The sequence below is a fragment of the Megascapheus bottae genome, chromosome X (genome assembly GCF_031878675.1).
Source record: "Megascapheus bottae isolate mThoBot1 chromosome X, mThoBot2.hap1, whole genome shotgun sequence".
NCBI lineage: Eukaryota > Metazoa > Chordata > Mammalia > Rodentia > Geomyidae > Megascapheus > Megascapheus bottae.
The window spans coordinates 92,894,512-92,907,736 of record NC_143547.1 but is presented as its reverse complement, the minus strand read 5'-3'; the positions used below and the strand labels follow the sequence as shown (position 1 = coordinate 92,907,736).

The 13,225-nt window shown below is 40.2% G+C and overlaps 1 protein-coding gene across 5 annotated transcripts in view; it reads left to right on the top strand.

Annotated features, from left to right (window-relative positions):
• The first annotated feature begins 1,201 nt into the window (after positions 1–1,201).
• LOC150041586 (sarcoma antigen 1-like) overlaps positions 1,202–13,225 on the top strand; it is a 45,551-nt gene continuing 33,527 nt past the window's right edge. Inside the window, exons 1-6 of one of the 5 annotated variants that reach the window (XM_090326105.1) lie at positions 1,202–1,216; positions 3,133–3,319; positions 4,959–5,081; positions 6,039–6,161; positions 6,587–6,680; positions 9,046–9,316. In XM_090326105.1, coding sequence (XP_090182231.1) covers positions 3,139–3,319; positions 4,959–5,081; positions 6,039–6,161; positions 6,587–6,680; positions 9,046–9,163 — 639 coding nt within the window. In that variant the 5' untranslated portion in view covers positions 1,202–1,216; positions 3,133–3,138 and the 3' untranslated portion in view covers positions 9,164–9,316. The other 4 variants (XM_090326106.1, XM_090326104.1, XM_090326102.1 and 1 more) reach the window with 4 other exon arrangements.

Below are 13,225 nucleotides of genomic sequence, written 5' to 3'. Positions count from 1 at the left end.
ATTAAAAAGAGGGAAGTGGGGCTTGGCTCAAGGGTAGCTGAAGAGCTCAGAGACAATACCCAGGCTGAGTTCAAGCCCCATAACCACACACAAAAAAAGACGCATCTTTGTAGAAGAAATAACAGTATGCAATAGACACATAAGGAAATGTTCAACATCTCTGGCCATAAAAGAAATGCAAATCAAAACCACATTGAGATTCCACCTCAGCCTAGTTAAAATGGCCATTATCAAGAAAACAAATAATAGTAGATGCTGTCAGGATGTGGCCAAAGGGATGAGAATGTAAACTGATTCAACCACACTGGCAAGCAGTATGGAGATTCCTCAAAAGAGAACTTCCCTGTGATGCAGCCATCCCACTTCTACGCATTTACCCTAATGATCACAAAGGAGGGCATACTAAAGATACCAGCACAACTATGTTCATTACAACATTATTTACCATAGCCACCAACTCAGGTGCCCCTCAGTAGAGGGATGAATCAAGAGAATGTGGTATATGGTATATATGCGCAATGGAATTCTATCCTTCCATCAGAAATGATGGCATCACCCCATTCATAAGGAAATGGAAAAACTTGGAAAAATATTAAGTGAAGTAAGCCACACCCAAAGAAACATAAGCTCCATGGTTTGTAACAGTTAGTATACTTGTAGGATAATTCTAGCAAAGTGCAAGCTTTGTGGGAAAAGTGCAAGGGCAGTGCTCAGCCGCAGGGCTGGCACACCCCAAAAAATTCCTTCCCCATAATAGGTCTGTGGATGCCACAGAGGGTTTTGGTCATGATAGGCAAGAGCCCTATCATTTAGCGACAACATAGTATTAGACCCGGAGTCATTGTCACAAGAGAAAACTCCTGGATGTAGTGCCATACAAAGTGAGTGGCATAAGCCAGGCTACCTAGATCTTTGAGCTGGGGCAACGTTTGTACTAGTCACTAACCTCTTGCACATTAGACTCTGACTGTGCATAACCATAGTTTCTCCAGGTTGGCTAAGGTCAGTGAGGTGCTACTGGCTAGAACCTAGGTTCTATTAGCCCTCCATTCTCAATTACATATGAAAGCGGTCCAAGGAGAGGTACCTGTCCTGCACTTCCACCCCAGACCGATAGAGGGCATACATCCAGTCTTGTCTGGACTTCCGGGGAGGAAGTCGTAGAAAGTCTCACCGGATGTGCGGTGCACTATTACCTCGCCATTTTGGAAGTGTGGTATGTAGTCATTTTGGAACTGTTTCTGGGCTCCGAATTTTTGGTCAGTATTTAAACCTTGGGGAGAGTAAAGATGGCAAAAGCTGCTCTCTGGGTGTCTCCGCTAGCCCGGGAATGTGTCTATTGCGACTATTCCTACTCACGGTGGGATCCTACTTGTGTTGATACCTGTGACGGTTATAGAGTAGCGGTCTTTGGGTTTTCACTGCACAGAGGAGCAGGCTTTCCCATATGCCCGGAGTTTGTGTCATGGCGGGGGGCTGTGGTCGGGGGCTGTGCTCAGTTTTCTTAGTTTCAGGAGTGATGCCATAGTGCGTAGGAGCCCACTTTCCATTGGATTTTAGCGCAAAACATTCCTCACCACTAGGACTCTTTGTCTTCCATGCTGATTTCTCCTCAGGCCCCTAGCTTTCTGGCATCCGGTCCCGCCTGGGCGGTGAGTAAGGCTTCCTCCATATTATGTTGTGGCACTGAAGGGTGTTTTAGAAGCTAACCTTGCTCATACTGAATTTTAACAATGTTTCTTTAGCATGCTGGGGTTCTCAGAACTGCTTTTTCACAAGGGCAGCTGAAAAAATAACTGAAGCTAATAATGGTGACTTGGTTTCAAACATTAGAGCACCTGACTAGCAAGTGCCAGGCCCTGAGTCCAAACTCGAGTACTGTCAAATAAAAATGGTCAGTAGTTTTAAATGGATTGTACATTCCCAATTTTATACTTATACCTATAAAGCATGGCAGAATTTTGTGCATCTGTCGTTTTGCTTTTAAAATATCTTAAAAGACACGTATAATTTGACAGAAATTCAGTTTAAAGATGGTACACTTCTTAATGCTTACACCTAAATCCATAAAGAGATTATCCCAAATATTTCAGGTTTTCCATCAAGTAAGAGTCAAGGCATCACTTTTCCTGGTATGTGCAGTAATGTAAAGGACTATCTTAACCTCAATGATTTTCGAGCTTGGGGGGGGTGACAAGTTTAGCTTTTTTATATTTCGGCACTTCTTTCCAAAATTTCTGTTTTCTTGTATTCAACTGTCATGACTTCAGTGCCATATGATTTACAGTTCCTTTCAATTAAATCCATGTCTGATTGTATGATCTCTGTTTCTTTAGTTAAGAACTGTTTGGATTTCCTAATTTCTTAAGTTCTATAATTTTGATTTTCAGATTATCAATTTCCAAACAAGTTTAACACAGTGGAATTGCAAACCAGATTGCTACAATCATTCTGGGGTGGCTGGAGGACTGAGTAAAGTAATTCTTCTGACCCATAGAAAAAAGTATTCCTTCTCTTTGTCTACCAGGCATTCTGTTTCTCTGAGTGATGATTTATGCCTTTCATTCAGGGTTATGAACTTTCACAGGAGATTTCTTGCCTTGACCTGCCACAGTTTTGTGCGTATATTATTTCTTTTCCTGTTTTTCAAAAATATTTTACAATTTTCATATTGTTATTATAAAGGCAGTATACAGAGGGGTTACAGTTACATATGTCAGGCAATGAGTACATTTCTTTTTGAACAATGTCACCCCTTCCCACCCTGTCTCCCAGGTTTTCTCTCCCATCCCTACACACAAAATTTCAACATAGTGTCTAGTGAATAGCACTCCTATATTTCTTCACATTTTGTCCCTCCTATCATTTCTTTTTTGTTACTTTTTTACAATTTCACCGTACCTCATTCTCTCCCAGTTTTTTCCCTCACATTCCCAGCACAATTTGAATAGTTCATTTTCAGCAGCGTCCTGTGAGTACCATTGCTGCATTTGTTCACCCTTTCTTAAATGACTTTTTAAAAGGCAGCCGTAAGTAGAAAACTTCTTACTCTCCTTTTTGCTCTGAAAACTTTGTTTGTTTTGCAGTTTTAGACGGGGTAAATTTCATTATATATTCATCACTATTTTCCAGGAAAGAATGGCTGATAAAGCAGCTGCAACTTCTGAAAGGACTAAGAGGAAAATGAACCCAGTTGAAGAAAGCTTGGATCCTTCACCACCACCTAAGAAGAGATACACTAAAGGCCTTATATCTAAGAAGAAAGCAACCGAAGAGAAAGAATCCCATCTTGAGGCCTTATCCAAGAGAAAGATGACAGGTAACTATGTTTTGGGGATGGGCAATCATATGCATGTGTGGGAAGGAAGCAAGGGAAGGAAGCGCCTTTGAAATAAGGAAGTATTGCAGGTAATTGCAGGTATAAAGAGCTTTCTGCAGATGGAAGAGCCGCAGCTTTTACAGAGGATGCCGGTGTAATCTCCTTGTTCATACCTCACCTTCCATTATCATCAGCTCTACTGCCTGGTGTTACAGAGTGTATCCTGCCTCATGATGCATACTTCTCACAAAATTTATATGGAAATTTTGGTCAGATGTTGACATACAATTTTCAGTATGTTTTGGCTTAGTTGCTCACTCATTCCTCTCGTCTGCCCTCTGGGACATCCATTCTTTTTGGCACTTCCCAGGATTGTTGAATGTTTGTCGGTATGCTTTTCTGCCATTTCCCTTCTGATCCCCTCCAACTCAAATGCTAAACTTTCCAGTAAATGCATTTTCTCTATTTTTAGCCCACCATGGCATTAGGTATCTCCAGTCAGTTCCTACAATTGTTTCTTGATGAGTATGCTTCTTCTTCTTACCCCTGTTGTGACTGCACTCTCACACCCTGTTGCCACAATGAAGAAATGAGTAGGTGATTAGACTATGCTACATCTCTTTGCAAAAAACAAAACAAAACAAAAAACCCCAAACAACAAAGACAACACTCTTCCATGCTTCTAAGGTGTCTGTTCACAAAGTGAGTGTATACTGCGGCCCACGGGCTTCTATTTACATTTTATCCTGGACACCTCTTTCTCTGTCTCTTTGCCTCTGAATTTCACTCTGTGTTCCCTGGCTGCTACCCTGGGCCTTCACCAAATCTGTCACTCTTCTCTGCATTTGGTCAGGCCACCTTGGGCTTCCCCTTTCAGCAGGTCCTGGGATGAGCTTTTCTCTGTAAAAATTATGTCAGGGAGACAGTTACATATGAGCTGTTTCTGGGGAATTTCAATTCCTATTTCTCCTGCTCACCTAGGTTTCTGCATACATGCATGGTACAGAGGGCATGAGGAGTTTTTATTGGGCACAGATTCTGGAAAAAATTATTTTCCCAGCATGACATTTCCTTGTGGAACATCTCCTTGACCTGAACTAAAGCTCCTTAGCTTATAAGGACCAGTCATGTGCATGTATGTGGGTGGATGAAGCCCTTTCCCCCTTATAATGAAGCCTTCCATTTGGATTGCAGATGCTCCTATCAGCCAGTAGAAGTCAGGGGCTATGTCCTTCTGATGAGGCATGACTAGTACTTCATCTAATCGACTGGATTTTGCATCTGAAAACTTCCTTTATGTTAGGAGGGGCAGGCCTGCTTGTCAACCCTTTTTTCTTTTTTTTTTTTTTGTTTTTATTTTTTGGTGGTACTGGACTTGAAATTAGGGATTAATTTTTTTTGCCAGTCCTGGGCTTAAACTCAGGGCCTGAGCACTGTCCTTGAGCTTTCTCAAGGCTAGAGCTCTACCACTTGAGCCACAGCACCATCTCTGGCTTTTTCTATGTATGTGATACCGAGGAATTGAACCTGGGTCTTCGTGCATGCTAGGCAAAATCTCCACCACTAGGCCAAACTCTCGGCCCCAAGCCTTGTGGGAACAGAGTTGGGGGAAGAAATTTGAACCATGACCTCTCCACAGGTGATAGCAAAGTCAAAGCAGCGCCTTCATCAACTGTGGTGTCCAGTGTGAAGCCAACAGAACCTGAGGTAATCGTTGGCACTGATCGTGAGGCCAGTAAGAAAATTCAGATCTTGGGAGAAGGTAAGTGTGTGTTAGGAGGATGGCCACTGGAACATACTGGAGTGCTGACATTCGTTCTGTTCCCTGGTTTTGCCTATTGTGGCTGTTGTCTTGAGCTTCCCAAATCCTGTAACTCTTCCTCTGCATTTGCTCAGGCGCTCTCTCTCCATTTGTAAGTCTATTTTGAAGACACCTCCCACAGCCTCCTTCACTCTCTGACAACTGTGGATAGCATTCTGCTACTCCCTTTCCTATCTCTTCTTGCCTCTTCACTAATATGAATCCAGCAGTAAGTGTGCTGACTTCCCTTTGCATTTGTGCTATGACTTTCTCCACCTCCATGACAGTTAAACTGGATATAAATGAGTAATATCTTCTTGTTTTGTTTACTCTTGATCCCAGCTTTTGTCCTTGTCCCAGGAAAAGCAGAACATGTGTAAATGACATAGACGTGTCAGACTTGAAGGCACCCCACTTGGACAGAAAAAGGAAATAGCAGCAGAATCATCTACACCATGGGATTTTGAGTAATGTGTTACAAATACTAGGCACTTGGATAGTATATATTTGAGCTTTTCCTCCGTTATTTTCCTCCTGAGGCCAGGACTTAAACTTGGTATCTGTTCTGCTGCCTTTGCTCATTGGCTATTGCTCTACTACCTGAGACATGCCTCTGACCCCAGATTTGGGCCTTATGTAAATTGTATTGAAGAGACAGGTAGTCACTGGGAAAGTTTACTTTGTATTTGTCCTGTGCATCCAGGTTACTGTGTACAAATATGGTACCAGAGGTCACGAGAAGGAAGGTTTTATTGTATTTTCTGGAGGGAAACTTGTCAATACAAGATTTCCCTGTGGATAATGTTCTTGCTCTGAAACAAATCACTTTAACTTAAAAGAACATTTAGATGTCCATGTCGGCCTATGAGACCTTTAGCCTCATAGAAGGAAAAGACATGAGCACTGGTCTCTCTACAGGTGACCACAAAGCTGAAGCAATGCATGCACCATCTACAGTGCCTGATTCCTTATCATCAGGCTCTGAGGTAACCGATGATGTAAAACGTGAACTCAGAAATGAAATTCAAAAGTTGGGACAAGGTACGTATATGTGGGAGTATGTGGCTACTAATAAACACTAGGAGTATCTGTCATTTTGTGATGTAAAGATAGCTTCCAAAAACCTTGGCAGAGGGAGTCAGTTCGAGAATTTCCTTGTTGAAATAATTTATTATGGTTCCTCTTTACTGTGACAGAACAAGAAAGCAGACATTTTCTTTTTTTCAATTCTCATGTCACTTGGTGACATGAAATTGAAAGTTACAAATTGATCCTTATCTTATACATTTAAATCACATTATCACATACATTGGCAAGCACACCCAGTCATGTACACACACACACGCACGCACACACACACACAATCTTTATGCCCATGATTATTTAAAGAGGCTTTCAGTATTCAGCATTTGTGGCTTTTACTTCCTCATTTTTTGAGAAACACTGAAAGATTATTTTATTTTCAGGATATAAAAGAATTGTTCAATTGCTTGATGAATTTCAAGGTCCACTGGAATTTAGGAAAGAAGTTGTTGAATATGTCCTCAAGGAAATAAGAAGGTTAGTGACAATTAGAACTAACCATCTTGTTTTAGCAACTTGATCTGTGCACGTAGTGCTTGAAGTGAAAAGTGGAGACCAGCCACTGCACTAGCCTTTTTCATGAGTAGCTTTCACTTATACTTGAAGTTGAGCCCACTGAATTTATGTGGGTATCACCTGCGCTTCTATTTTTCACACCAACTCAGTTTTACTACAGTGTAAACAGAATGGGATATTGGTCTTCAGTTGACCAACATTGTCTTTGCTGTGTGACTTTTATTTTATTTACATACTATTTCAAGTGCAGGTGATGAGCTCCCTTCCCATTTCCCATAGTGCCTTTCAAGTCATAGAATCTCTGGGGGGTCTTTTGTTTTTGGATGAATGATGCTTCATGCATCAGGATAGTAGCTTCCAAAAGATAAAGAGGCTTCAGTTTAGCCCCAGGGTATCAAGTTATTGGGAAAAAAAAAAGAATGTGAAGACTCATTGAATGATAGACCAAGAAAATAAAGGAAAGCAAAAAAAAATAGTACATGACGTAGACATGAGTACAGTCACATCGAGTACCAGGTACAATGAGTATTTTAACCTAAGTATTTATGGTGCAAAGTAGGTTGCAGTTTAGCCTTAAATTCACCTTAGAATAAGTGTTTTCACTTAATCTGACATCTAGCATAGTCTATCATCCCTGATGTGATATTATTTTATCAACTAAGTTCAAAGATAAAGAATTTTTTACTGTTAAAATTGAGTTGCTATTTTAGTTGGGATTTTTCTCTAAACGTGAGACATTGATGTATATACATTTTTTATTTTTGCTACTCCTGAGGCTTGAACTCAGGGCCTGAGCATGTCCTTAGGCTTTCCTCAAGTCTAGAGCTCTACCACTTGAACCACAGCACCACTTCCAGCTTTTTCTATGTATTTGGTGCCAAGAAATCGAACTAGGCAAGCATGCTACTACTAGGCCAAACTCCCCGACCTGATATGTATACTTTTTTCCAGACAAAAGAATAATTCTTTCCCACACTCTCTTTAAAACAGGTATCTAAGCCGGGCACGGTGGCTCATGCCTGTAATCCTAGCTACTTGGGAGGCTGAGATCCGAGGATCAAGGTTCAAAGCCAGCCCAGGCACAAAAGGACCAAAGACTCTTATCTCCAATTAACATATAAAAAATGGAAAGTGGGGCTTGGCTCAAGAGTAGGGTGATAGCCTTGAGCTGAAGAGCACAGGGACAGTGCCCAGGTGGAGTTCTAGCCCTGTCACCCCCTCCCACATAAACAAAACAGGTATCTATCCAGTATTTTTTCCCAGTAGAATTATTTACTATAAATGAATGTCTTTTAAAAATAATGATTTTCGGGGCCGGGAGTTTGGCCTAATGGTAGAGTTCTTGCCTAGCATGCACGAAGACCCGGGTTCGATTCCTTGCTACCTACATACATAGCAAAAAGCTGGAAGTGGTGCTGAGGCTCAAGTGGTAGAGCTCTAGCCTTGAGAAAGTCCAAGGACAGTGCTCAAGCCCTGAGCCCAAGCCCAGGACTGGCAAAAAAAAAAAATAATGATTTTCTTGCTCAATCTTGTAGTGCACTAATCAATTGAGCAATCAGACAAGGTCAGAGGGACAGAGCAATACTATTCTCTTATTTTTTTAATTAATTTACTCCATATTACAATTACGTGAGTCAGGTAATGAGTACATATCCTTTTATAAAGTATATCTGTTTACTCACTCTCTCCCAGTCTCTTCCCTCCCATTACTGTCCACAATCCGTATAGTTCCTCACCAGTGTCCAGAGAGTTCCCTGCTGTACCTTTTCACCCTTTTTTCCTCAAGTTCTATACCCCAGCTCTCCTGAAAATATAAACTTAAATTCATCATACATAAGGAAAAGAAGACAAAATCCTCAAAAAAAATAAAAAAGAGACCTTCTTGTGTCCTTATCTGTGAGTTCATATGTATAAAATTTTATGTTCATATGAAAAGGCATGTAGTCATTGTGTCTTTGTGTTTCTCTTGCAAGAGTATTCTCATTTGGTCTCATCATGTGCGAGTATCTAGATTCCTGTATATCAATTCTTTTTTAAGTGAAGGTTACAGTTATGAGAGAATATAAGGCTTAAAACCAAAATATTAAAATATTACTTAAGTGCTTTCCATTGATACAAGGTTTTTAAATTATCAGGATAATGTATAGAGTGGTTACAGTTTGTCAGGTAGTGGGTATATTACTTCTCGCACATTGATACCCCTTTTCATGTTTTTGTCCCTCTTTCCTCCCTCCTGATATAAGGTTTGTTTCTGAATTCTTGGCTGCTGTTTCCCATGCCTCATTTTCCCTAATGTGTCCTAAAATACACATATCTTTATTTTCAGGTTCAGAACCCATGACTTCATGAAGCACCTTGAAAGGACACTGAGAAAAATCAACAAGCGCATCAACAAAGACAAAGAAGCTGCAAGTGTCAAATCCTCTCATGAGAGTGCTCAGTAAGAGGAAAGAAGTAGTTTGATATGTTCAAGAATATAGGTTACTAATGCTGAAGTCTTCTGGAATGTGTTAAGAAAATTGGTTTCTAGAGTTAAAAGATAATGAGTAAGAAAAAGGAATGGAGCTTTGCAAGGTTACATGTTTCTATTAATAAAAGTTGGGCTATGACCCTATTGTTTTGCTTTGAAAGGACGGCTTGCTATTGGTGTATTTATTTATTCACTCCCTTTGGATCTCTTGTGTTACTACTTCATCTGTGAAACCCTCTTACTGTCCTCTTCTTTGCAACAAGTGGTCAAATCACAGATGGCATTTAAAACTGCCTTTTTTGTTCATCTTATTTTTTCTTTTTCTTGTTGGTGAAAAGTTCTCTCACTGTATATCCACAGTGACACTGAACTGACTGTTTAGCCCAGGCTTCCCTGCACCTTGTGATCTTCATTTACTAGCATCTTTAGTGCTGAGATAATAGATTTGTGCCACTATGCAAAGCTCCTCTTTGTCCCCATTGTCCCAAGGTAACCCTCTAAAAATGCTAGGCCTGGCACCATTGCCTGTCTCATACTCTTTGTACTAGAAATCTCTCACTGGGATTTCTGATTTTCTGTTAACTTGGTCAGAAAAGTCAGGTATTCAGTGGAGGGCTCTGAAAACTCAAGGCAGTTTTCTTCAGCCTTTATTCTGTATCCCTGTTTCCTAGAGAGCTGGGGCACATCTCTTCAGATGCTTTAGAAACCCGTGATGCCCATGATTGCCTATCAATGACTCAATGTGCCTATGTTAAAATAGCAATTTTCATATGGATGCTATAATTTGTTTTGTCAGTCTTGTGGCTTGAAGTCAGGGCCTACATACTGTCCCTGAGCTTCTTTTTGCTTAAAAGTAGCAATCTTATCACTTGAGCCACAGTGCCACTTCCGACTATTTCTGTGCATGTGGTATGGAGGAATTGAACCCAGGGCTTCATGCATTCTAAGCAAGCACTCTACCACTAAGCAACATTCTCAGTCCCAGGAATATTTTTTTGTGATTTCTTTGTACTAGATGTTTCCTATGCATGTAGTAACATCTGTCCTTCCAGTATCTTCATGATACTCAAATTACATTGTTAAATGAAGTCCTGAAGTACTTGTTCTTTTACATTTATTTTCTTCTGTACTTGCTTTCACAGAACAGTCTTGGAAAAATTCTGTAAAATAAGAAGTGAAAGGACTAGAATAGTGACCATCACACTAGAAGTGAGTGAAAAAGCCAAGTGATAGTACTGCTATGAGTTTAAGGTCTATACCACATCCCCATATAAAAGAAAGAAATATAATTTATTTTATTTTATAAATTGTTCTTCTAGGCTCTGGTGTACCATACTACAATCATAGTAACTCAGGAAGCTGAGATCTTAGGATCATATTTTTAGGTCAACTCAGGCAAACGCATCTGATACTGTTATTTCCAACTAACCAGCAAAAGGGCAGAGTTAATGTGAGTTAAGGGATAGAACACGGGAGTTAAGGGACAGAACACCAGCCACAAATGAAAAACTCAAGTGAAAACATGAAGAGTGGAGTTACATTTCTATACTATAATAAAGAATGTATGTTAACATTGTTTATGGGTTATGGGGTTTGATCTCGGCTTGGGCGTTGTCCCTGAGCTATTCAGCTCAGGGATACTGTCTACCCCTGAGCCTGGGTATTATCCCTGAGCTCTTCAGCTCAAGACTACCACCCTACCATTGAACCAACCTCCACTTCCGGTTTTCTAGATGTTAATTGTTAATTGGAGATAACAGTCTTAGGTCCTTTTGTGCCCAGGCTGGCTTTGAACCTTGATCCTCAGATTTCAGCCTCCATATTAAATAGGATTCCAGGTGTGAGCCACCATGCCTGGTTTATATTAACATTTAAAGTGATCAGTAACTAAAATTTTTTGTCCAAAACTAGAACTTGAAATAGTTTATTTAACCCTTTCATTCATGGGCTGACCACTTGGGCAATGCCTCCAACCTCAATCAGTGAATATTTGTGTATATTGTGCATAAGCCCAGATTCCCTATATAATGCCATTAGTATTTAGAGTCTAAGAGATTATGTTAAGGTGAGATTGTAAGGGAAGAACTTCTATAATTGGATTACTTCACTTACAATGAGAGAGCACTTCCTGTCCCTCTTCCCCCAATCTGAAACACAGAAAGGTATTTAGTTTGCTGACTATACGACATTCAGAGGCCTTTTTCAGAACCTGACTATTCGGTACCCTTATATTGGAATTCCTAATGTCCACAACAATGAGAAACAAGTATATTTTCTTTAAATCATTTTATGATAGTCTGTTACCACAACCCCAGATGACTAAGACATCAACACTGAAAAGTCTGTCATGTTCTGCTGCAGTAATCTTTTACCTGGATTTTTTTGATCCCATCCATGCTAATGAACGTAGCTTAGTGTAGAGCACATGGGCAACTTACTGAAGGTTCCTGATTACTGCATCACCAGCAAGACCTCCTAATTTTAAATAGACACAGTAAGGAAACGGAATCATGACAATATCTGGATAAAGAAAGGGGAAATGCCACATACCCCTTACAACAAGGGCTCTTTATTAGTCAGAAAGGGTAAGGTCTGTGGTTGTGGGGGTAACAGATGGAAATGGGGTGAAGAGAGGTGGGGTGGATGAGTAATGTTATTTTGACAGAGTTTCAAGGATCAGCATCAGATGTAGCCTTGGTCTCAGGATTTCATTGTTGTCACCCAATTGGTTTATGATATCCAGACTTAAGTTTTGAATCAGTATAATTTTGTTCTTCCAAAAAGTTTCAACATATTTAATTGTTCTGTACTCATATTGCAAAGAGTCTATACTGACTCTATGTCTTTTATTAACCTACTTAGCCCAATTTCCTCTGGCTAGAGCCTACTACATGTTTTTGGTTGATTTAGATTTCTTAAGTTTGTAGATGGTCTCACTGATATAGTGTTAGGGAGATGGAGATAAATGATACCTCACTGGATTTATTTTGGTTATACTGAGTTTAAGTGTAACATGTAAGAAAAAGCACATCTTAAAAGGCTTAGATGTAGGTCTGACAACCCAAAGTTGCTTAAAAGCATTGGAACCACTAGTAAAGGTTATCAAATCATGATTTTCCAGATAAGGGTTGTGACATCAATTGTCAGGCACAGTCACTGATGCCAATGAGCAGGAAGATCACTGCAGTTGGGTTTTTATAGACAGCCTAAGGCAACTCAGAGAATGCCAGTTTCATGTGTCAGAAAATAAATGCATATACATGTTCAGAAACTAACGTAATAGTATCAACCAGTTTTAATCAATAAAATTAGGCAAATCACAGAATAAGTGTTAAATGGTATGGTTTTACACCTTGCTCTATTCTCATCAAATGTGCTGTATTCCAAAGGTACCTTGAAAGCAGCAACTTCACCCTAAAGCAGCTTAACTATAAGCTTCATATTAACCACTTCAGTGGTTAGGTATCCAGCACCCTCCAAATTCCACTTCTACATTGCCTTCACTGTTTCTCATGCAGTACAAGTTTATGTCTTTGGCCTGCTTCAGAAAAAAACACTTTGACCTGCCGAACACCAATAGCATCAGTCTTTCAAGTATATAGGATCCATGAACCTCTGCACTCCAGACATGAACAGAAACAATCTTCCAAGGATCCCATGATGTGCTTGATCTTTACAGTGAGTGGGGGCTAATATTTCTCCACTAGTAATAACCACAAACTAAGTTTTGGGAGGAGACTTCTGTAAGACTGGGTGTTGTTTCTCTCCAGGAGTAGTTGTAATGGGAATTTGTAGAATGGTAGGGATATTCGTGATGAGCATCAGTGCATCTTTCATGTTAACAGCAGAAAGGTTGCATTTGCTACTATTTCTAGTTCTTACCCCTCCGGTGTTTTGCTGAGGGAAAGAATTGACTCTGGTTCCTTCAAAAGGTGAACCTTGGGTAGCACCCAGGACTTTAGGCTTTGTGTGTAGGGGTCCGATTGGGAATCGTCAAGATTTGTCAATTGGCCCTTGTACCCAGAAGACAATGTCC